At 39.1% G+C, this 24,167-nt stretch overlaps 1 protein-coding gene and 2 long non-coding RNA genes across 4 annotated transcripts in view; 2 read left to right on the top strand and 1 right to left on the bottom strand.

Annotated features, from left to right (window-relative positions):
* CALCR (calcitonin receptor) overlaps positions 1-14,715 on the top strand; it is a 138,191-nt gene extending 123,476 nt beyond the window's left edge. Inside the window, exons 9-13 of the mRNA XM_082471932.1 lie at positions 940-1,000; positions 1,081-1,147; positions 2,482-2,700; positions 5,162-5,203; positions 12,280-14,715. Coding sequence (XP_082328058.1) covers positions 940-1,000; positions 1,081-1,147; positions 2,482-2,700; positions 5,162-5,203; positions 12,280-12,624 — 734 coding nt within the window. The 3' untranslated portion in view covers positions 12,625-14,715. The remainder of the gene's footprint in view (positions 1-939; positions 1,001-1,080; positions 1,148-2,481; positions 2,701-5,161; positions 5,204-12,279) is intronic.
* LOC309665606 overlaps positions 1-24,167 on the top strand; it is a 419,674-nt gene that overhangs the window by 259,336 nt on the left and 136,171 nt on the right. The window lies entirely within an intron of this gene.
* LOC309665548 overlaps positions 1-24,167 on the bottom strand; it is a 69,691-nt gene that overhangs the window by 631 nt on the left and 44,893 nt on the right. Inside the window, exons 2-3 of one of the 2 annotated variants that reach the window (XR_014266489.1) lie at positions 15,242-15,345; positions 9,577-9,689 (exon numbers count right to left, since the gene is read on the bottom strand). This is a non-coding gene — a long non-coding RNA (uncharacterized lncRNA). Of the gene's footprint in view, positions 1-9,576; positions 9,690-14,824; positions 15,346-24,167 lie in introns of those variants that run through there. The other variant, XR_014266490.1, reaches the window with a different exon arrangement.

The raw sequence follows: 24,167 nt of genomic DNA on the forward strand, positions 1-24,167 counted from the left end.
TTCTGAGTCTCTTTTTGCATATAATTCACAGAAAAAGTGTGGAGGTCTGATTCACTTCTGAGACACATTTCTTAATTTGATAATAGTTTTAAAAACTCTGTCTACAAATGTGTCAACCAAATCAAACAATTTTCTATTGTGCATGGGTATATCTGAGAAAAAGATTTTTTTTTTTTTTTTTTTTTACAAAAGTTACAGCTTTACTCTAGATTACTTTTATAGAATAAAGGTTGATTTTTAAAAGATTCAGACTGACAGGACGCATCGCCAGCAGCTATCTCCATCGTTCCGTTTATAAACTCAAAGTTGTTTTTGACTAGTACTTCAAGTTTACTCAGGGAAGTAGATTCTGAGCTGCTTTAATAAAAGGTCCTGGAGCCAGAACTTCCAGAGGGTAAGGTATGCACTAGCTACTCTGAAGTGTTCTTGTTGAAAGAAAATAGGATCAATGCACATGATATAAACAGAAAAACAAAAAGCCTGGAAGAAATACTGAGAGCACCAAAAGAAGTCTTTGGAGCAATCAGACTATGGCTTTCATATGCCATCTCAGGTCCCTTCCCTTCAGGACAACCCACCTCCCCTGTGTAAGAGAGCCCAGTTCACACACAGTGAAAAGCTTTCTGGTCTCAATTAATAGCCATCATCATCACCACAGACGTAACAATGGTATTACGGTCATAGTGAGAGTAATAATGTACCTACCACACTGGGTAATTTGTGAAAGGCTTTTAATTATCTGGATGCTGTTAACCAAACTCTCTGACAGCACATGATGTTCTAACTAAGAGCATTTTTACCTGGTTTGACCAAAGATAATCTGCACAAAAACATCACGGCAATATCTTGACAAGACGTTAAACTTGCCACTATTCTTGAAAGTAAACTACAATTTCCATCAAACTGTAGTTATAGCTTTTGTACTTTTTCACATTTTAGGGCTCCCGCTGGTGCCAACCACTGCCCATGCTATCGCAAGGGCACTGCTATTCAATGACAAGTAAGTACTGTGGTTCTTAAGTTAACATATTTGTAAATAAAATGCACTTGTATTGATGTCTCCCCTCCTCTGTTTTTTAGTTGCTGGCTGAGTGTGGACACCAACCTGCTTTACATCATCCATGGTCCTGTCATGGGGGCACTAGTGGTGAGAGTTGCTTTTTAAATCCATTATTGACAGTTAATTTAATGATAATCTATAATAAGAACAATTTGATTTGACAGTCTTTTTAAAAATGATTTTTATTTACTACAGTTGGGTGGAGGGGCATAAGCTCATTTCTATACAAGCTATAGCAACAATATAGGTGTTCTTTTTTTTTTTCCAACAATTCTATAAATTCGCCTAGTTAAAGACCAAAGGTAAAGATGTTGCTGATAAGAAAGCGAGAGACCACAAAGTCCCCCTGCAGCATTTTCCCCTGGGCTTTGCCAAAGTTAAACGTACACTTACCATAGGAACAGGCCATTCCACTCCTAGGTACTCATTCAAGTGAAATGAAAACATGCCCACGCAAAGACTGGTATACAAGTATTCATAGCATGCTTATTCATAATAGTCAAATTTTGGAAACCATTCCAATTTCCATAAACAGGAGAATGAATAAACAAATCATGTATATGTATTATTTCTATAATTCAGTACTACTCAGCAGTAAAAATGAATGAAATGCCAATACACACAATACAAATGAATCCCATAGACAGTATGTTAAACCAAAGAAACCAGACACAAAAGAATACACACCATATATTACTCCATTTCTGTGATGATAGGAATCAGTAGTTGCTGGAGGTGGGGTCCGGGAGTTGCTGACTGCAAAGGGGCAAGAGGGGACTTTCTGGGGTGGTGGAAATGCTCTTTTCTCGTTTGGAGTGGTTGTTACACAGGTACATACATTCGTCTAAACTTCCCACATGTAAACTTAAAATCTCCATTTTACTGAACATACATTATACCTCAATGAAGTGATTTCTTTTGAAAAGTGTTATTAGAAAAAAAGAAGTCTGGGTTAGCTTTCTCCACTGCATAAGCTTTACAGAGAAATTTTTCAGCCCTCATTTTACTATTAGTTAAGTAGTCCTGCCTAAGGGAAAAATCTTCATAATGAAAAGATAAGAAAGCGAAATCTAAAAGTGTCACTTATGACTTCCCTTTGTAAAAATTATAAAAACCTAAATAAAGAATAAAACACCTTCCTTCGAACTGAACCTAATATACTTACATATACAGGAAATTATTTTCTCATATAGGAAAAAAGGGGGGGAAATGTTAATTCACGTCTGAAAAGAGCATTTGGCTCTACTGATGCTCCGTGTTCTCGTAACACGGAGCCGATTCTATTACCTCGCAGGCAGTCACCTGTGTCCTGTGTAGGTGCTATCTGCTCCCCACACTGGATAAACGAGAACTGAGGGAAGTGGGTGTCCTTCGGGGGTGCTGACCTGGAGAATTTGCTCAGAACGATCATATCTTTGCAGATCAACTTCTTCTTTTTGCTCAACATCGTCCGGGTGCTTGTGAAGAAAATGAAGGAATCCCAGGAGGAGGAATCGCACATGTACCTTAAGGCGGTGAGGGCCACTCTGATCCTGGTGCCCCTGCTGGGGGTCCAGTTCGTCGTCCTTCCCTGGAGACCTTCCCACCCAGTGCTTGGAAGGATCTACGACTACGTGATGCACTCTCTGATCCACTTCCAGGTAGGGAGAGCACTTATTCACCCACTCGCTCAGCTGGTTGGTGCAGGGCCCACAGTTTTCTGGGGCTCCTCTGTGATGAGAATGACCCTTTAGAACATGTGTTACCCGGAAGGGAGACGGCGCTTCTCTATCTCTCTCACTGCCTGCTTTCCCACGTTTTGAATCTTAAAATTGGGCAAGGAGACAGGAAACAGGAAACAGGAGGTATGAGCTTTGAGAATACATCTTTAGAGAACAAATATATTTGTCCAGAGACTGACCCACTGCCCAGGGCTAAGGACAGAGCTACACCCACAGTGCTTTTTTTCTACCTATCTATCTATCTATCTATCTATCTATCTATCTATCTATCTATCTATCTATTTATGGCTGCGTTGGGTCTTCATTGCTGCGCGCAGGCTTTCTCTACTTGCAGTGAGCGGGGGCTACTCTTCATTGAGATGTGCAGGCTTCTCACTGCGGTGGATTTTCTTGTTGCAGAGCACGGGCTCTAGGCGCACGGGATTCAGTAGTTGTGGCATGCAGGCTCAGTAGTTGTGACTCACGGGCTCTAGAGCGCAGGCTCAGCAGTTGTGGCGCACGGGCTCAGTTGCTCCGCGGCATGTGGGATCTTCCCGGACCAGGGCTCGAACCCATGTCCCCTGCATTGGCAGGCGGATTCTTAACCACTGCGCCACCAGGGAAGTGCCTCCCACAGTGCTTTTGACCTTTCCTTCCCCTCCCCAGCATCCGAGGGCCACATTTGGTTTTGCTTTATTGAGGGGACTGTTGAAGACCCATGTAACCAATGCCAATTGGCTTTCCAACCTGGATAATTATCAGTCTAGTCGCTAATGCCATGAAAACACAGGGCAGAGAAGCAGATGTTTCTATCAGTGTGAAATGCCAACACTGGACCCTGAGCTGGAATCTATATCCCTCTTAAACTGGAAGCCAGTTTCCAGTCATTTCACTCCATTGCCTTGACTCTGATTAGAGAGGTCAGAACCTTAGAATAGCTACATTTTAGCCATCCCTACGATGTCAGGCAGACCACAGAGAATGGGTATGGCTGACACTCTCACGCTGTCCAATCAGAAATCATCATAATTATAGCTACCATTCACTAATATGTAGCACTTCATGTGTGAGGTAAGTATTCTCATGCCTATTACAGATAAGGAAATGGACTTTTCTGGTTAGTGGCAAAGTCAGGAGATATAACTCTAAAGCTGACCTAAAATCTCGTAACTTACAGCCTCCAAGCCAACATCCAAAACTGTGAAGGAAACCAGGTTTTGTGAGCACTTTGTTGCTTCTGCTTTCCCATTACTCCCAGGACCCTCAGCTGGTCCCACCCACACATATACTCCGTCTCCCATACAGTAATTTTCAGACCCTCCTTTCATAAATACACATTGAATTGTTTTTCCATGAGCTGCAATGAATTTGCACAGAGCATGCACGCCTCCTGCTCTGTCACCCTCCATCTGTCAGAGGGATGTCAGGAATCCATCTTTGGCAGTTCAGTGACTACACAGGGAAATGTATCCAGGTCTCTTCTCATGTGGGAGAGAATGGAGCAGCGTCTTGGGGGTGGTCCCAGGTGGTCCCATGTCTGCTACCAAGGGGTGGAGAGTGGCTGCCTTGTTTCCGTTCACTTTGCTTCAGATCCAAAGCCTCGTTGAAGGCACAGTGTGAGGTACTTTGAAAGCAAGGGTGGGACACGGCATGTCCTAAGGCAGAAGTGAGTCTGCTACAGGCTCTTAGGCCAGAGTTTTGCTGTCTCAATTATTCATGTCCAAGTAGTTTTATTTTCTACTGCTGAGGCTTAATGTGAAGAAGGAGGTCAAGATTAATAGGGCTTAAAATTAAGTTTAGGAATTATTTTAATAATCCGATCTATTATTTTGGCCATTTCTATAGGCAGTTAAAGCTTGCATACAAGGAATCTTCTGAGTAGTGACCGGAACCTCAGAAGTTACTTAGTCCACGTCCTTATTGGAGAGATGGACTTGGCTGTGGGAACAGGACTGCACTAGTTCACCATGAGGACACAGGGCACAGTCAGGCCCACAGCCATGCACTGACTGTGACACTTGTGCTTGCAAAAGTTTTCTCTAATAAACTCTACAAGATCTCAGTTTTTAAGTTTTTTAGGTACAAAGATTCTTTTCAAGTCCCCTGTAACCAGCATATTCTGCTATAAATCTCCATGTTAAAGGCCATAATATATTAACCAGATTGACGAGAGCAGTCTTTTTAGCCAAACAATAGAATCCTAACGAGAAAAAGGCATTTCTAATGGAATATTCTTGTAGTGAAGCACTGAACATGAGTGGTAGTAATTGTTTTTCATCGAGCCTTGACTTGCTGTTGCTGTAGTGAAATGTTCCTCTCCAGGTTGTCTGTTTATATTGATTACTAAACAACACAATGCACACAAAAATAACTTCAACTCTATTTTTCCTCCTCTTTTTAGGGATTCTTTGTTGCCGTCATTTACTGCTTCTGCAACCACGAGGTAAGCGTGTGTTACATGTAATACCGCCACTCGTTTATATAAAGCCAGCACTTTACAGTCTCCAAAGGGCCTCTGTGCACTCTCACTTCTACAGTTGACCTTACAGGGTTTCATGACTAGCTGGATCATATTTTTTTCCACTACTGCAAGTTGAATCTTACCTATGTTTTTGTGTGGTACAACTGCAGATATTATCCAGACAGGTAGCTAAATTCTCATTTCCTTGGATTATACCTGAAGCTGGTCAGCACCCTGAGCAACAACAGTGAAAGCTATTTTGGATTCCCACAGAATCGACGTCACACCCCCATTCCCTTTGGAAGGCCCAACTCCTCACTAGGGCAGAACCAATATCCAGCCAGTTTGTCCTGGTTCACTGCCTTCTTTTCCAGTTGCTTGATGCCAGTGTCATACCACTTATTCAACATTTTGAAAATCACCCTGGAGTTAAGACTCAAAAGGGAATAAGTAATTTGTTATCTGAATATTTAGATCAGTAAAATCTAGAGATCCACATGGCCAGTGTTTTAAGGGGTTTTTTTAGCCAGAGTTTCCTTTCTTCCAACGATATCTTGCCTGGGAGCCCAATTTGTAAAACAAAAGTGGAGCTGCTTAAATTTGTACCAAAGAACTTCCAGGGCTTCAAAGATTTGAAAGCTCCCTCATTTTTCAGGTGAGAAATCTAAACTCCGGAAAGATCACGTGACTTGCCCAATGTCACAATCATAGTTTATAACCAGGACTAGAACCCAGATTTCCTGATTTCCAATTAAATGGACTAAATCTTCCACTGCACGGCATTATGTCTATGACTCCTTCCTGAAGTTTTGTTAGTACACTTTCTTGAGTTATACACCTCATAACTTTTAATGTAAAAGTATTTGTGATAATTTTAAATTAATTCCTAACGAGAATAATTTTATACCAAGGCAAATCACATTTTGTTAAAAGATCAATGTATTATTTTCCAGTTAGTAATAAGAATGATTTTCTAACCATGATTAATTGATATTTAATGGATTTTCTAGTCTTTATTTCTTCAGTTAAACAATATTCAGTGAGCACCTATAATATTTTGCAGCTCTGAGACCTCTTGCTCCTGTCCAACCCCAAAACTGCAAGATGGTTGCCCCTACTCTCCCTTTTAATTGATACATTTTATTCCTTCATTCATTCATCCATCCAACAGCTCATTCCTTAATCGAACAAAAATATACTGTGTATTCACTATTGCTAGGGACTATACTGAAACTCTGAGACAGAAATGAAAAGACATCCTTCTGTTACCAGCTGTTAAAGTGTCTTTTCTTTTAAGAACAGTAAAAACTAGTAAATAAATAGGGCTTAGGTCACCCCATCTTTATATCAATTTCTGTGAATGAATATCCCTGCCTTTGGAGTTGGCTCAGGTGGCATACAAAATAAATGTTTTCATCTAAAATAATATCGATATAGGGCTAATATAAAAATCAGGTTCAGGAAGGGCATACCTTGAAAACACGAAAGGCTTGCACGCATTTGTAAAGATACTTCAATACTGATTGTGTCTTATCCATGATGCCGTCTTTGAAGTGGCAGGCGTAGAAAGCAAGCCCAGAGGTGCTCCTAACAATTGAAAGTCTCTAATTCAAGTATGTTATCTCTGCTTTTGGAAGTAAAGAAACCATCCCCATTTTAGTTAATATCATGTTACTGGGGGAATGTACCAGTGTGGCATTTCTAATAACACAGAAACTGTGTACTGTGCCAAATGTAGTATCAGCCCAGCCCCATGGATTGCAGGTATCTTGTGAGCTTACTGTCTTACAACACTGAACATGGGCAGGGCACTTACACATGCGGAAAGTGATCTCCAGCCGCATGGTTGTGATCACGCTTTGCCTGGCTGAATGTTAACGTTTTAGCAGAGATCTAGGGAGCTAATATGTCAGTTCTACAATGAAGATAAAGGTTTTAATTTTTGTTTATTATCCATATGTTATCAGTGACTCCTACTATGGAAATGGATCAGATAGTCAATGGGTAGGTTAAAAGCAGGAAAGGAATTTTGAGGATTACAGTACAAGGCATCAGGAGATGACCACGAGAGCACGCTTATGTAACAGACATTTCCCACAACTTTTCCAAGAGTGTGGACATTGACCACCCAATCATTTCAGTAAATTGTTAAGTATCTAAGAGACCACAAAAAGATGATTACACCTATGGAGAGGCCCAATGTTTCTAAGCAGTAGCTTAAGAATTGAGAGTACTAACAACACAGTGCAGGTTTTCCCTTTTTCATTTTTCTTGCTATTGCCCATGTACTGTGGATAAAAGAGTTTGTGGATCAAAGCAGCAAGGTCTAGAAGGATCTCAATTTAATAGTCACAAATTGAAATGTGTGAAAACTAAAATTTTGTTTATTTGCTGTAACTTAGCTTGCTTTGAAGAGCTCATTCCACCAGCCTCTAATAGTTTACAACAGTCTCTTTCTAGAAAATATTTAGTTCAAAAGCCTTTGAACAAATGGGCAGCTGGTTTCCAAGTATTACGCTGGCACCCCCTGCTGAAGTTCCTGGTGGCTCCCCTCACTTCTGAGGACCCTAGAGATCCTCTCACTCTGCAGGCCCCAGCCCTACCCTGAGACACCAGTCCTCCCTTCCAGGCCACTTGAGGAGCCTGGAAACTCAGGCCCCTTTCTTCACCTTTGTGAAGGGCCTGTGAATCTGTCTTTAGTACGTACCATCGTCACTGCCACTCCACTGCTCAGGCACCCTGTTGGACCTGGTACCAGGCCAAGAGTGGGACTTCTTTACAAGGCTATCAGTTTTCAGGACTGTGCTCTCAGAAGCAAAGAGAAAGACCTGCTATACAGGAATGTTTCTGTTATTCCTTGCTTTCTTTCTTCTCCCCATTTTTTCAAGTATTCCCTCCATGAAGTGGAAATGCAAAGTCATTTGTGTCTCTTTATATCTGTCTCTCCTCTTGCGGGGGGACTGGAAGGGATCTGTACTCACCACTTCCCCTTCCTGTCTATAAGGGACTCTCCCTATGTCATATCCTGCATGTTCGCTATACTATTGCTTTTATTTTTTTAACATCTTTATTGGAGTATAATTGTTTTACAGTGGTGTGTTAGTTCTGCTTTATAACAAAGTGAATCAGTTATACATATACATATGTTCCCATATCTCTTCCCTCTTGCATCTCCCTCCCTCCCACCCTCCCTATCCCACCCCTCTAGGTGGTCACAAAGCACGAAGCTGATCTCCCTGTGCTATGCGGCTGCTTCCCACTAGCTATCTGGTTTGACATTTTGTAGTATATATAAGTCCATGCCACTCTCTCACTTCGTCCCAGCTTACCCTTCCCCCTCCCTGTGTCCTCAAGTCCATTCTCTACATCTGTGTCTTTATTCCTATCCTGCCCCTACGTTCTTCAGAACCTTTTTTTTTTTCCTAGATTCCATATATATGTGTTCGCATACGGTATTTGTTTTTCTCTTTCTGACTTACTTCACTCTGTATGACAGACTCTAGGTCCATCCACCTCACTACAAATAACTCCATTTCGTTTATTTTTATGGCTGAGTAATATTCCATCGTATATATGTGCCACATCTTCTTAACCCATTCATCTGTTGATGGACACTTAGGTTGCTTGCATGTCCTGGCTATTGTAAATAGAGCTGCAGTGAACATTGTGGTACATGACTCTTTTTGAATTATGGTTTTCTCAGGGTATATGCCCAGTAGTGGGATTGCTGGGTCATATGATAGTTCTATTTTTAGTTTTTTAAGGAACCTCCATACTGTTCTCCATAGGGGCTGTATACTATTGCTTTTAGTAAAGTTCTATTTTCAGACCACTTCATATGCAAAAATAAGTTTTTCTATTTAGAAATTCTTTCTCTCAATAAAACTTGGTTTTCAAAAATATTGTCTTTCTAGAGACTCAAGAAAGCTTTGGGACTCAAAGCTAAACAAGGATTTCTTTGTCCTAGACAAAGAAAAAAAAAAAAAAAAGAACTCCTGGGATAAATCCCACTTTCCATTCAGCAGCACCTAACTGCAAGTGCTTATAATGAACTTAATGGGAAAACAAAGGCCAAAGATAAAAACATCCAAATTCAACCACGAACGTTCCAACCTGAGTTTCTTTTTTACAAATATAGAAATGGAGGCCCCAAATGTTACCAACCTTATACAGTTAGTTAATAATAGAGCCAGGTGTAATAATTATGTCTTCAAGCCATCAGACCAGGGCTCTATTTTTTAAAGCTGGCAATAAATAAATTGACATAATCGAGGAAATGTGAAGTGATCTGTGTTAATTGCTTTTATAACGAGCAATGAATTTATATAATTCAAAACTTTGTATATTATACTTACCCCGTGGGCAACTCCTTACATTTCTGATGCTTTTCAGGAGCAACCAGAGTCTCCCTTGTATTTTTCAGATTCAATGCCCACATTCTTGTGATCGAAGCAGCGTTAGACTCAACCTGTGGTACTGTAGGAGATAATTGCCCTTATTAAACTGTATTAAATTGAAGTGTCTTTCACATGCTGCTAAGGGCCTATTCTTACATGTGTGGTTTACAAATGGAAGCAGATTGCCATCTCCACACAAAAGGATAGGTTATAATTTTGGAATACAATTATAGGAGGCTATGAACATTTCTGTAACAATTTTTAAAAATTGAAATAGACTTCAAACCCTTTGGCCTCATGCTGGGTACTTCAGTAGTATGCATGGATACTCCAATGCAGACTGTTTTAAAAGGACAGATGAGGCAAAACAAAGACTTCCTTTTTTTTTTCCTGCTGGGCACTGTCTGCCTCGGATACCTCTAAATATCTGTGTTGTGTTTTAGCTATAAAGACAATGTTGGTATTTAAGAGATGCTGAATCCACAGAAACTATCAGTTCCCTTTGTCTGGGGACATTGCTTCTCCAAAATTATGCTGAGCCAGTATATTTCCTAATTCCTCAACAGGGCACTTGATAGTTCCTAGATTATAAACCTGGCATTTAAGGACCTGTTTAATAGACGGTACAACCCAAATAAAGCATCACTATCTCTTTGCTAGTCTCAACAGGAAAATACATTGTAAAGAAATCCAAAGTTCAAAAGAGAATTGGAAAGCAATTTAAATATTTACTAGATTCTTGAAGAGGTACTAAAAGAGAAATTTCATTGCATGGTAAAAAGTAAAATTTACTCATGTTTTGTCTGAAAGTATAACTCAGTAGGGATGCTCTTTCCCAGATATATTCAGCTGTGGTTTCATATCAATCCTTTCTGGTATAATCAGTCTAGTCCCTCTTCAATTCTGTAGCTCTCCCTATTGCACAGATTGCAAAGCAAAAGCCCAGAAACTGATAGGGAAACATAGTTGTCTTCTTGGGGAGTCAAGTGAAGGACAAAGTGAGTGATGGAAGGGGAGAGTCTGAACTTTATTCATTAATACCTTTAATAAACACCTTTGTATTTGAAAATATATTCCTAGGGTGATCTACCCACCAAGAGTATTTTCTTTCCTTTTCCCAAAAGATCCAACAACACCCTTTTGCCAGTGCAAATCACAGTGTGAAGAAACTTTCATTTGCATTAGCATCAGATATTTTACCAGGCTGTAGAGTACTCTTTGTGGAGACCTAGCTTGGAATATATGAGAGAGAACTGAACATGAGATCAGAAGCTATGTAATTAAGCTCATTTTTATTTTCTTAACACCACCACCCTCCAAATATATATATATATCCACACATATGACGTAAGAGTTTCCTTTAGTCTAAAGACTTGAGGCCACCATCCTGCCATAATAAGAGTATAATAATAGGAATAATAGCCTCCTTGTATGGTACTTACATCTTAGAAGCCACTTTGATTCATAGTGCAACAATTTAATCCTTCAAACAGCTAGGTGAGGTAGAAGAGTTGTATTGAAGAAAGGAGTCTCAGAGGGGTTAACTATCCTACCCAAGATTTCATGGCTAATGTGGGCAGAATCAGTTTCTTGACCCAAAGTTCAATACTTTTTCATGGCATCAAATGAGACCCAGTGAAATGGCCTTATCAGTGGGAAAGGAAAGGAAAGGTGATGTGATGTTACCCAGTGACAACCATTCCCTCCCACACAGCTCATTGCTGGTACAATATTACAAGTGGTTGCTTCTGATAATTTCCAAAATTAGCGACCCATTGGAGCTCAAGAGTAATTCCCCAAATCATACACCATGGCGTGAGAGAGAAGACCTAATCACAACTGTAGATGACCTAGTGGTTTACAGTTCACCTCAGGGAGGAATTCAAGTCTCTTCCTCAAATTCACTCTAGCCAGTTTTAGCATCCCACCCTAATACCACCAGACACTAACGCACTAATTACAATATACAATACGGTCATGGATGATCATTTTCTTGACTTAAAGAGGTAGAAAATCATTCTAGAATGGATGTTGACAACCATTCAACAAACATTTGTTGAATAACTGCTCTATGCCAAACACCACGACACCTGGTAATACAAAAATGTATAAGACATGGTTAGCTAACCACTAACCAGAGCTTTATCGGGCACACCCCCTCTCAAGCCACGTTGGATAAAGGAAAATCAACAGTATGAGGCCATTATCATAAAATCCAGAACTGTGCAATGGTTTCCATATATTTTTTTCATGACCAATAATGTGTAGATTTAGATAAAAGCTTCTGCTGTATCAGAGGTTGTAGCAGATAAAAAGGTTTCAAACTCTGTCTCCCTAATATGGCGTGGATGCCATATTGAATGTGAAACCAAGTCAAATTTTCATTCATTGACTGTAAGAGCTAATGAAGGAACCTTTGCTCAGAACAGCAAATAACCTTGCCAGTGGTAGTTGAGGCAAGTAACTCAGTTCTCCAGTTCGCAAATTCTTCTTCCAAGATGGTATATTCCACAGGCAGAGCATTTACCACACGGCCCTTTAGATGAGAATTACAATTCAACCTCCCCTAACCTCTGATAAGCTCCAAGACCTGTGCTCATGAACTTGGCTCAGATCATTTCCGACAATTGTATGAACACAAGGTTCTCTCTTCTCTTCCAGGTCCAAGCCGCTCTGAAGCGTCAATGGAACCAATACCAAGCCCAGCGCTGGAGTGGCCGCCGCCGCGCCAACCGCGCCGCCAACGCTGCTGCTGCCACTGCCGCTGCCGCTGCCGCCCTGGCTGAGGCTCCTCAGATGCCTGTCTACATCTGCCATCAGGAGCCAAGGAACGAGCCCACCAACAACCCAGGCGAGGAGGGGGCTGAGGTCACCGCTATGGAGGGTGCTGAGGTCATCGCTATGGAGGGTGCTGAGGTCATCGCTATGGAGGGTGCTGAGGTCACCGTTATGGAGGGTGCTGAGGTCATCGCCATGGAAATCATCGAGCAAGAGTCATCCGCTTGAATGTGACGCAAATACAACATCGTGATCACTAAGCCCTCATTTCCTGGGAGAAAGACCGACCATGCATTTAAAGTGATTTCCATCCTCCCAGGAGCAAACATCTCATTTGTCCATAGTGAACCTGAAGAAAGTTTTACTTGGTACTGTTGCTACCGGGAGACAGTCTAGGAATGGAGTCTCCCTCTGCAACACTTGTGAACTCCTGTGAATTCCATCTTTCATCCAGGACTGAGATACAAATGTCATAGTAATGCAAGCAAAGTGTCCGAGTAAAACACAGTTAAATTGACCTAGTTCAGATACAGGGTGCTCCTTGTTAATCTTGAGCCATTTATACCTTTGAAAAATTAAAATCACTGTCAATGTTTTTCTTTTTAACTCTAAACTTTGAATTAGGATACTTCTGTATTTGGCTATGGATCTGATTTTTAATTTTTTTTTTAATTTCTATCGATTCTGATGTTACTCAGATGTTTTACCATCCACACAATGTAAACTGCACAAATTACAATGTGACCTCCCCAAGACAATGTGGCTTTCTAATATAGAGATGACCAAGTGTGTGTGGGGGGGAAAGATTTGCATTTGGCAGGAAAATGTAATGCTTTGAATGAAAAAGAAATTTAGAGTCAGTTTACTCTAAACCTTAGATGGGTCCATTTGTTAATTGGTTTACGAATACTGACACTCATCTTTGTTTTGGATAATCCTATCTGTTGGGCAGGCCCTAACTGCTGTGAGGAATTGGCCTTCATGTTGCTAACACTTGTAAATTGGGAGGTCACAAAGAATCCATCACTAAATTTTTCACAAAACTGCCAAAAATGTAATTCCTAGTGGAAGAGAATACTCTCTTTAAAGAGAGTTTTCCACTTTCCTAAACTCCAGGATTTATAAAGCAAATCATTCCAAGGTTTATAAAGCAGATTACCTCTTGCCCTTGGGTGCTATCTAGCAGTAAAAAATTTAAGACTGGTAATTAAAAGACTCCATACAAGTCCATTAACTGCTTTCCACCCAGCTTCTAAACTTAACAAGATCTCAGCCTTTTCCAGGAAGATTCAGTAGGACTAATTAGAAATCAGTTTGTAGTTGACCTCTTGTTTGCTGCTATTAGTGAAACAGGAGGGGAAAAAAATTAACTGCTACAAGTTTAACTATATACCAACTCATTTAAAATAAAAATAGACTTTCTCATTAAAGTCCAATGTTATACTCCCATACCTCTCTTCCTGCAATATAAAATCTTCAAAAATCCCTGAGTAAACCAGTATCATTACTGGCACCTGAAATTAATTTGTGAATTTGCAACAGTAATCAGTAACCGTTAGTTAATTTGTATGCTAAATGAGGAGATCCATTGAAGCCCTCCAAATCTCATCTCATGTACATCATCATATGCCACTGCCTTTCAGAAATGATATAGTTTTGGAAAGACAAAAAGTTGATTTGTTCTGGTTGCATATTTAGTGCACCCAAAGAAAATTATATTCTTTCACAGAAAATGTATTTTGGATACTAAAGTAGCTTAAGTCTCCTTTACTTGAATGTAAGGGAGGATTTGAAAAGAGGGTATTTTTCCAATCACAGTGTTTATGTAATAGCGTTTCTATTTTTGTTTACAAACATGGAAAACAGAGTATTTCTGGCAGCTCTAGTACAAATGTGATAATATTTTGCTGAAATATTCTAGATGCTATTGTGCTAATATAGTGTGGCTGAAGAAAATCAAACAGCTTACTATAGAATTGTGCACAGTGCCAAAATTATGTGAAATGCTTATGCTACATCCATGTATGAATTAATACAGAGTATGTGATAAGCAAAAAGTTGTATATGTGCATATTTTTCTAAAGAAGCATATTCTTTATCTTTTCATTCATTCATCTCATCTCTTAAACTCATTCTGTTTCACTTCAGCCGTGGGATGCTGACATCTCATCTTGCTTGTATTACAGGAGAAGGCAAGATAATCCAAAAATATAGGTCAGAAAACCATATGTGAAAACATCAGGGTTATTATCTTTGTCAGTGGAACCATCTTCAGTCTTCAATTTGACTAGACCCTCCAAAGCACAGTTCTCATACCCTTGCTAAAGCAAAACCACACGCAACTGGCAATCTATATTGTATAAGTTTGGGCAGCACAGCAAAGAAAGCTAGGGCAAGAAAATATCACATTCTTTTATCATTCTTGGGGTTTTTGTTTTTTTGGGTTTTTTTTTTTTTTTTTCCACTATTGCGGGACCAGACTTGAACCGTTCAGCATCACATCAGATCATTAGAATTGTTACAATCATTGATTTTTAAGATAGTTTTGGCTGGATTAAAGGCAACTAATTAAATATCATTAGAATGCATAAAGGCCACTACTGGAAAGATTTTCAGATCTGGAAATGAGGAATAAATGAGAACTATGATGAATTAATACAGGGGAACAGGAGCAATTTGTAGGGTCTTCATACTACGTGATAGCAACCAGAATTGTTGGCCTCAGGAGATCTGGGGAACTTTTTCAGAAAGGATACATCAGGGCTACATTGTGTTCCACTGGGAGAAACAAATAAATATCCTTACCCTCGTGATACTGAAGAACAAAAATAATTTCCCAACATACCGTAAAATCTGATTCTTCCACAGGGTAACTGGAACTCAGAGGGTCAACTGCCCACCTGCTTTGATCCAAAACTGGCCTTTGGATACACGTGGATAGCATGGTTCCTGGAGGAGGGAAAGATGTTGGAAAAGAAATGATAGAAATGCTGTCATCATGGATCTCCAACCCTTCTCATTCATTCCTGCATTCACTGTCATTGATGCAACAGATGTTTCATACACCTTTCATTCGGCTATACAACAAGTCATCATGACAAAGTTCTTTGTGTCAAACCTGCCAAGTGAACCCATACCCTTAAACCATAACCACTGATATCTTTGGGGCAGTAGCACACACACATGGGGTTGGAGGTGGTAGCTGCGTGTGACCTTTTCTCCACATTAGTGCTGGGTGCGACAGCTAAGTTATAAGAAGTATTCTCAGAACAAGATCTCTGCATAAAGGCTTAGCAAGGACTCATTTTCTTGACAGTAAGGTCTAAAGTAGTAATTCTTTCATTGGCTAGGTTACAGTTCAACATCTTATGGTTGGAGTTAACACTGAGAGTTTAAAATAAGGTTATTCATGAAGAGGATGGATCAGAAGACATATTTAGAAAAGCATATTTAGAAAGCTCAGAAAGAAATGGTCATTTGTTATTTTGAGAGCGGAAACAAGATGCCTTGCTCCTCACTTAAGCTTAGGAAAATTAATTTTACTGAACCAATCCATAGATAATTTGTATGAGGCGGGGAGGGAGGTTGGGGAATTAGCTGGAAGCATAAAGAAAAAGGATGATAATACGTGTGTGTGAAGACAAAGAAAGAAACCACATTTGAAAATTTAAAACTAACAGTATTTCTGATGGTTTTTGTTCTTCTGGACATAGAATTAACATGTTTAATACCTGTGAAAAATTAGCACTGAAGGAGGGAAAACATGGCCATTGAAACTGTAAGCTAACTTAGGTCAGGAAGAGTTTCTAATATCATATCTTCCTTCATTTGGATTAGCAAGCACCTCTGAAAGATTTCAGAGATTTTCCATTATCTTCAGCATTGACCAGCCAGTCTCTTAGGTCACTGATCCATGTCCATTTGCCATTCACAGACACCCAATGCATTCTACCTAGAAACCCTTCCACTGACACTCAAACTGTCTCACTCTTCACCGATTGACCAGCAACGCCACTGCATGTCACCGCAGTCTCCTTTACTTGAGAGACTTAATATCTCATTTTAATTTGGAGAAATCACCTCCAAATAAAATCTCAGAGTGTTACTGGTGAAGTGCTAAGTACATATTCAATAAAAACCAACAGAGATGTCTCTAATGAAAAAAAAAAATTTAGAATAGATCAGGACATCTGTTTCCATCCAACCCTGACAGACTGGCTAATCAAAACTAGGACACTGGTCTCTCAGACTGAAACAGACACCCAGCTGCAAGCCCTCGAAATCTTCGCCCAGCAGGATAGGTGGTTATTCTCAGGGCAGCAAGCATTTCTCTGGATATAGCACTTCTCCACTGCACGCAGCATTATAGCTTCTGTATGCTGTCGTCACAAGGGGGATATTGTGAGGCTTAATATGGAGTTAAGTTACAGAGAACTTATGAAGAACATCCCTCAAATGGAGATGATTTGAGAAGAAAAAAAGAACACCAATCATTGAAACACCATAGTCAATATAAACCTATGGACATTAGCTTACCTCTTCTTTATAACAGCCAAACCTGAGAAAACTAAGTGGAAGCCAAGTCGAATAACGTGCCCACCACAGTCACACAGTAAGTGGCTGAGCTAGGGTTTGAATCAAGAGTGCCCAATGCCTCTGGCTTTTTAAATTGCCACCTTGCAGGACTGGCAAAAGCTCTTGTTCAGTACTTTTTGTTTCCTACTAAGAGTGTTGCCACATTTTGTAGGATCCCCTTCCCTGGTGGAGATGCAAACAGGGCTAACCAGATTGGTTTAGATCCTGGCCCCAGTGCACCAGAGGGGACCCAAGGAGCATTTGTACCTGGAATAGTAGGTGCAATGAGGCCTAGGTGAACGACAGTCAGAAGGGTAGTACTCCAAGCTACAGAAGCTGGTATCAAAGGGGCTTGGGAATAAGGAGGGTCAAAGTGAGCATCAGAGCCCAAGTCAAATCTGTCAAGTTCATTCTTGATTACTGTTTCCGGCTCAAGCAAATGAGTCAGAGCTGAGGAGACTGGCCAGATAGGGGTCATCTAACTGGGAGCAGAGATAAGAGACTTCACCCTGCAGCTGAGCTTTCACTCAGGCGCCTAGTGAAAGGGTGTGCAGGGTTGGGAGGCTGACTCCACTGAAAGGGATAGAGGTGACTCATTTTTTAAAAAACTAAGTCTGAAAACCAGGGATAATTTTCTACTGCAAAATGCTAAACAAGACCTGTCCTCAATGGTGGACATTCTATACCCAGACTAAGACAGCTGTCAGTTCCTTCTCCCCATCCAGAGCCACGTAAGCCAGTATTTTTTTCCCCAGTAGGCTCAGCTGGAATCTCCAACAGCTTTTTGTAAATCAAAACAGGCTATAGCCACCATTACTCTATTAGTCGGGCAAAGATTTCCCCTGACATGTTGCTGCATGACTTGTAAAACCTAGTTAGTAGTTCTCAAAAAAAAGAATGGGCATTATTTAGAATGGCCCAAAGGGGAAATCAAAGCCAGTAAGATGAATCTGTAGGCTCATAATTCTACGAAGTGGCTATGAAAGTGTCTCTATCCAACACCTGGACAAAAGGAGTCCCAGAGGAGACCAAAAAATGAAAATAGAGAGGGGGAATATTTGAAAAAATACTGTTTAAATCCTCCAGGATTAAAGAAAGATTAAAAGACCTCAAATAAGAAAAACTCAAAGATTGCCAAATAAATACCCCGAACTAAAATCTTATTGACAAGATTGGGGCAAGATCAACATGACAAGAGAGCAGAGTAAAGCTTTCTCTTTTAGGGGAGGAAACAGAGATTTGGATAGCTAAGAAAGCAATATGGGTGAGTAAACATGTGTGAAATATCTTAATATAAGATTAATTATAATAGAGTGGCCTTGGTCACCAATTAAAAACAGATAGTCTCATATTGGAGTGAAAAATTAAAGCCCCACAATGTACAGGCAACAAGAGACACACCTAAGACAAAAAGAAAATTAAATATTAAACATGGATGGGAAAGTTATGCTAGGGAAACATGAACCAAAAGAAATGTGAGATCCTCTCTTAATATCTGACTAGCGGAATCCCCTGGCAGTCCAGTGGTTAGGACTGCACACTTCCACTGCAGGGGTCACGGGTTCCATCCCTGATCGGGGAACTAAGATACTGCATGCCACGCAGTGCGGCCAAAAAAAAAAAAAAATCACAGAAGCTTAAAGAGCCTAATATGAAAGGAACGAAAATATAAATATTAAATGATAAATATAATATATATATGACGAAGTAGAATTTAATAAGGCAAAAAAAGTATAAAGAACAGAAAGAAAATTATGTATTAGGAAAAGGGATAATTGAACAAGAAGATTATAACCATTATAAACTCATATGTACCTTAAAATACAGCTGCAAAATACACCAAACAACACTAAGAGAACTTCAGGAAGAAACAGATGACTTATCAATTGTAGTTGAATATTTTAACATCCTTGTTTCAAAATCTAATAGATCATACAAATAAAATATTAGAAGTGTTATAAAATATCTGGAAAATACAATCACCAAACTCAAACTATTAAAGATATCAAACTATATGCTCAACAAACAGGAAACATGCATTCTTTTTTGAGTACACACAGAATGCTTACAAAAACAGCCATATTTAAGACTGCAAAGGAAACCTCTATTAATTCCAAAGGATTAACACCACTCAGAGGATCTCTGACCATAATGCAATAAAATTAAAAATTAATAACAAAATTGTAAGTTAAACAATCTGATGTTGGAAACAATAAATATTTCTGTACAATCTTGACTTTCAAAAGGATATTAAAGATTATAGAGAGTTCCCTGCTGGCCTTGTGGTTAGGATTCCAGGCTTTCACTTTCATGGCCTGGGTTCAGTCCCTGGTTGGGGAACTGATATCCCGCAAGCCATACGGTGTGGCCAAAATAAATAAATAAAGATTATAGAATGTTAACTGTCTTATATTAGTGTCATGTTAGTTTTTAACTATTAATGCTATTTAGATAAGGAAAGCATTACATCTCTAATTTTATGGGACATACCTAAAGCTGTTCCTTGAAGGACACTTAAACTTTAGATATGTTTATTCTAGAAGAAACAGAAGGTGAGCAATGGAGTAAAAGCAAGCACACACACACAGACACACACACGCACACACACGAAGAAAAACGTTGTGTGAGAAATTACCTTGACAATGTTGGAAAAACTGGCTCACAGCATGGAGAAAAATAAAACTGGATCTCTTACTAATCCTACATAGAAAGGTAGATTCCAGGGAGATCAAGAGCTAATTTTAAAAGATAAATACATGCATTTACAAAAACAATGTGCAAACAAATAGCTTGAGGGCAGAAAAGATTTCTTAAACAAATAACATAAACCAAAAGACCAAAAAAAAAAGAATTTGTTTACATCAAAATAAAGACACCTGATCAATAAGGAATAGTGTCCCTTGTTAAACAGACAAATGTTAGAATGAAAGATAAAACTAATAGTGAGTTAATGTCTAGAACATAAAAAGAACTCCAGTAAATCAATAAGAAAAATATTGACATGGGCTATGCAAAGGCAGGTTATAGAAAAAGTCATCCAAAAAGTTAAAAAGCATATGAAGATATCCACAGACTCTTTAGTTAGCAGAGAACTACTTACTAGAACAATGACACTATTAGACATGGGAATAAGACTGTTTCCAGGGAGAACCATCAGGATCCACACCTCATCTTGTGAGAGGGGAACCTGCAAAGTGGGTGTTAGGTTTGTCTGATTCAAAAGTCTCACAGATGATATATATTTTAGGAGCAAGCAGGTACCCCTATTTGGGAGAAGGCAACCCTCTTCCAGTTCATTGGAAGACTAGAAAGAAGAAAATAATCCTGAAAGTTCAGAATGGAAGCAAAGACAAAGTTTAGAACTTAGTGACTAGAAAAACACACATAGAAAAGGTAACTCTTGATCTGATTTGTGATAGCCATGTGGTCAGGGAGGGTGAAACTGAAGCATTTATTCAGCAATGACAACAACCTAAAAATGCACAAATCTACAAGTCAATTAATAATAAGAAATAATCTGCCTATCTCTGCCCTTAGTATGTGTTAAAATAATTGAATCAAGGAACACACTTCATGCATTTAAAAACTGGATAAGTGTCTCTCCATTCCAAAACAGTGAATATGTTGATCTACTGATAAACCAATCACTACCTCTCCATCTACACTACCATCTATGATCTTCTATGTTTAGACCAGATGATCTCACTGTCTTTGCCACAGCACATTCTGTGAGAATGGCTGTCATCAAAAAGAACAAAAATAGGGGCTTCCCTGGTGGTGCAGTGGTTGAGAGTCTGCCTGCCAATGCAGGGGACACGGGTTAGAGCCCTGGTCTGGGAAGATCCCACATGCCGCAGAGCAACTAGGCCCGTGAGCCACAATTACTAAGCTTGCGCATCTGGAGCCTGTGCTCCGCAACAAGAGAGGCCGCGATAGTGAGAGGCCCGCGCACCGCGATGAAGAGTGGCCCCCACTTGCCACAACTAGAGAAAGCCCTCGCGCGGAACCGAGGACCCAACACAGCCATAAATAAATTAATTAATTAATTAATTAATGGCTAAAAAAAAGAACAAAAATAACAAATGTTGGCAAGGATGTGGAGAAAAGGGAACCCTCCTACACTGTTGGTGGGAATGTAAATTGGTGCAGTCACTGTGGAAAACAGTATGGAGGTTTCTCAAAAAACTAAAAATAGAACTACCATATGACCCAGCAATTCCACTCCTGGGTATATATCCCAAAAAAACCCCCCAAAAACACTAATACAAAAAGATACATGCACCCCAATGTTCATAGCAGCACTATTTACAATTGCCAAGATATGGAAGCAACCTAAGTGTCCACCAACAGATGAATGGATAAAGAAGATGTGGTATATATGTATACAATGGAATACTACTCAGCCATAAAAAAGAATGAAATTTTGCCATTTGCAGCAACATGGGTAGACTTGGAGGGCATAATGCTAAGTGAAATAAGTAAGACAAAGTCTTCCTGTCTGACATATGTGGAATATAAGTCACATATCACTTATATGTGGAATCTAAAAAAATACAACAAACTAGTGAATACAACAAAAGAGAAGCAGACTCACAGATATAGAGAACAAACTAGTGGTTACCAGTGGGGAGAGGGAAAAGGGGAGGGCCATTATAGGGGTTTAAGAAGTACAAACTATCAATATTAGGTATAAAATAAGCTACAAGGATATATTGTACAACACAAGGAATATAGCCAATATTATATAATAACTATAAATGGAGTATAACCTTTAAAAATTGTGAATCACTATATTGTACACCTGTAACTTATATAATATTGTACAGCAACTATACTTCAATTAAAAATTTTAATTACAAAATAAAATAAAGAAACACAGGCAGACACCTAAACTAAGCAGCCATTTTTAGCCATATATGCACTGATAAGTAAGAAAGAAAATCAGGAGAATAGAGACGCTGAGAGAATGGAGACAAGGGACCATGATGAAAGAGAGCAAGACAGAGATGGAAAAAGTAGCCGCCTGGTTACTTTCTATCTTTCAAGTGACCTGGCTGTTTTTCCAACAATTGGATTCTATAATACGTCCTTGTATTCTTACAATTAATCCCTCTTTTCCTTGAAATAGTTGCAGTAGATTTCTGTCCTGACATCGCAATGTGCCCTAAGATAATTGGCTTCTTAAAGCATATGTCTAAGCCCTGAAGAAAAACTTGCCAAGGCTCATTAAGTGCATCAGGCATACTCATACTCCCATAGGAATGAATACTAATGTCATAAAAAATGTTCCCTGTCAGAAGGTTTTAGGTAAGAAGCTGAGGGCCATGGAAGCACAGGTGATTTTCATTTCTTCTTCCAAATGATGGTAGTAGCTTTCTCAGAGAAAAAAGGTAGAATGAGAAGAGTTCAATCTGAGGATATCCATGAAAAATAGAATTTGGTTTTCTGAATCTTATTATCAATGCATCAGTACACTGGGTCCCTACTGAGGGCCTGCCTGCCCATCCTAAAGGCTGAGAGGCTTCTATTGGACAGAAAACCTACTGGCAAAACCAAGAAATCTTTGAACTGAAAAATGAGGAAGAGAGGGATAATAGTGCCCAGATACAGCTCCAAAACTTTCTCCAGAGGACCCCAGCCTGACAGATAAAGCAAGACCATAAGAGAAGAGGACATGTTTCCCATGTTTCATGGGAAATTATCTGGGAAGAAAGAAACAATTCTTATATCCTACAAAGATGTGAAGTGTGAGAGTAACAAAGTGAATCGAAATATTAACACAAATAGAGAAGTACTGTCACATGGATGTTACAGAAAGTTGGAGAGACCAGAGCAATAGAAAGATGTGATGCCTCATATATATTTTTTTAAAAGCTCAACTATTGAAGCAGTGGAAGACCAGAATTGTATAGAGAATGTATGAAAAAATCACTGATCTGCCTGTAAAACCAATAATGGACCTGATGAGGAAGGGAAAAAAGAGCATCTAAAGAAATCAGCATGGTATCCATGAAGCTCTCTGAGCAAGATGCTGCACATTTTGAAGAAATATGCACAGCTGGAATTCTTATTTCCATTAATAGTTGATTAGATAATTCAGATTAATTCTATCTCAGAAAACAGATAAAAACCTTGATAAAATATTAAAATTATCTTGTTAAAAACATAAAAGTGAAAACAAGAAAGAAACAAAACACAAAATCAAAAGCAAAGGGAAAATAATAACCTAGTATGATAAGTGCTCTCAGAAGGCACTTGCACACTGAGGGCATTTGTCAACGTGAACCTCAATTTTGACATACAAAGAAGAGAGACAACTAATAGGAAAAAAACCCTCCCCACAATGATCTGGTATCCCCAAAAGGCTACACCATCAGGATTCAGGATGAGGGTGAATTAAAGTAACTCTTATGGAATTATATCCCATTCCACTCTTCAGGATCAACTAGGGAATTTCAACTCCTGAACCTAGTTTAAGTTCTCCAGAAATATTTGAGCTCCTTACTTATGCACATGTGCCTGGCAAAAGCAATCTCAAGTGTTCTATTTTTAAAAAGTGTAAGTGCAAGCTGTGTCAATAGTCAAAAAAAAAAAAAATCAAATATGCTGTACAGCACATAGTCAAAGATGACTAGGCACATAGGAACTAGACTTCATGAAGAGAGCTGGGAAAAATATAGACTTGCAAAGACATTAGATGTTGAACTTGCTATGTAGATTATAAAACAACTTTGCTGACATTGTTTAAACTTATATAAAAGGTTGAAGATATCTGCAAGGAATAAAAATTATTAAAAGTGTACTCCTTAAAATTATAGTGCTGTATGTCAATTATATCTCAATAAAACTGGAAGAAAAATAAATAAAGGTAAGCCTTTATCTCTACCTCTTAAAAAAGAATCAAATATAATTTCTATAATAAAAAAGATAATAATATTTGAGAGACAGTAGATGAGTTTGATAGATTAGGCATAGATGTAGAGGATTCATGGACTGAAAGAAAAGTGAGAAGAAAATATCCAGAGTTCACACATAGATAGAAGAAACAGGTAGAAGAGAAGATAAGCGATGTGAGAAGGTCTAATATATATTTAACCAGAGCTCCACCAAACAAAATGGAGAAAGAGAATGGGTTGCAAGTAATATCTCAAGAGATAATGCCTTAGAATTTTCCATAAACTTGAAACACATCAATC

This window comes from Balaenoptera physalus, assembly GCF_965194825.1.
Source record: "Balaenoptera physalus genome assembly, chromosome: 8".
Classification (NCBI taxonomy): domain Eukaryota; kingdom Metazoa; phylum Chordata; class Mammalia; order Artiodactyla; family Balaenopteridae; genus Balaenoptera; species Balaenoptera physalus.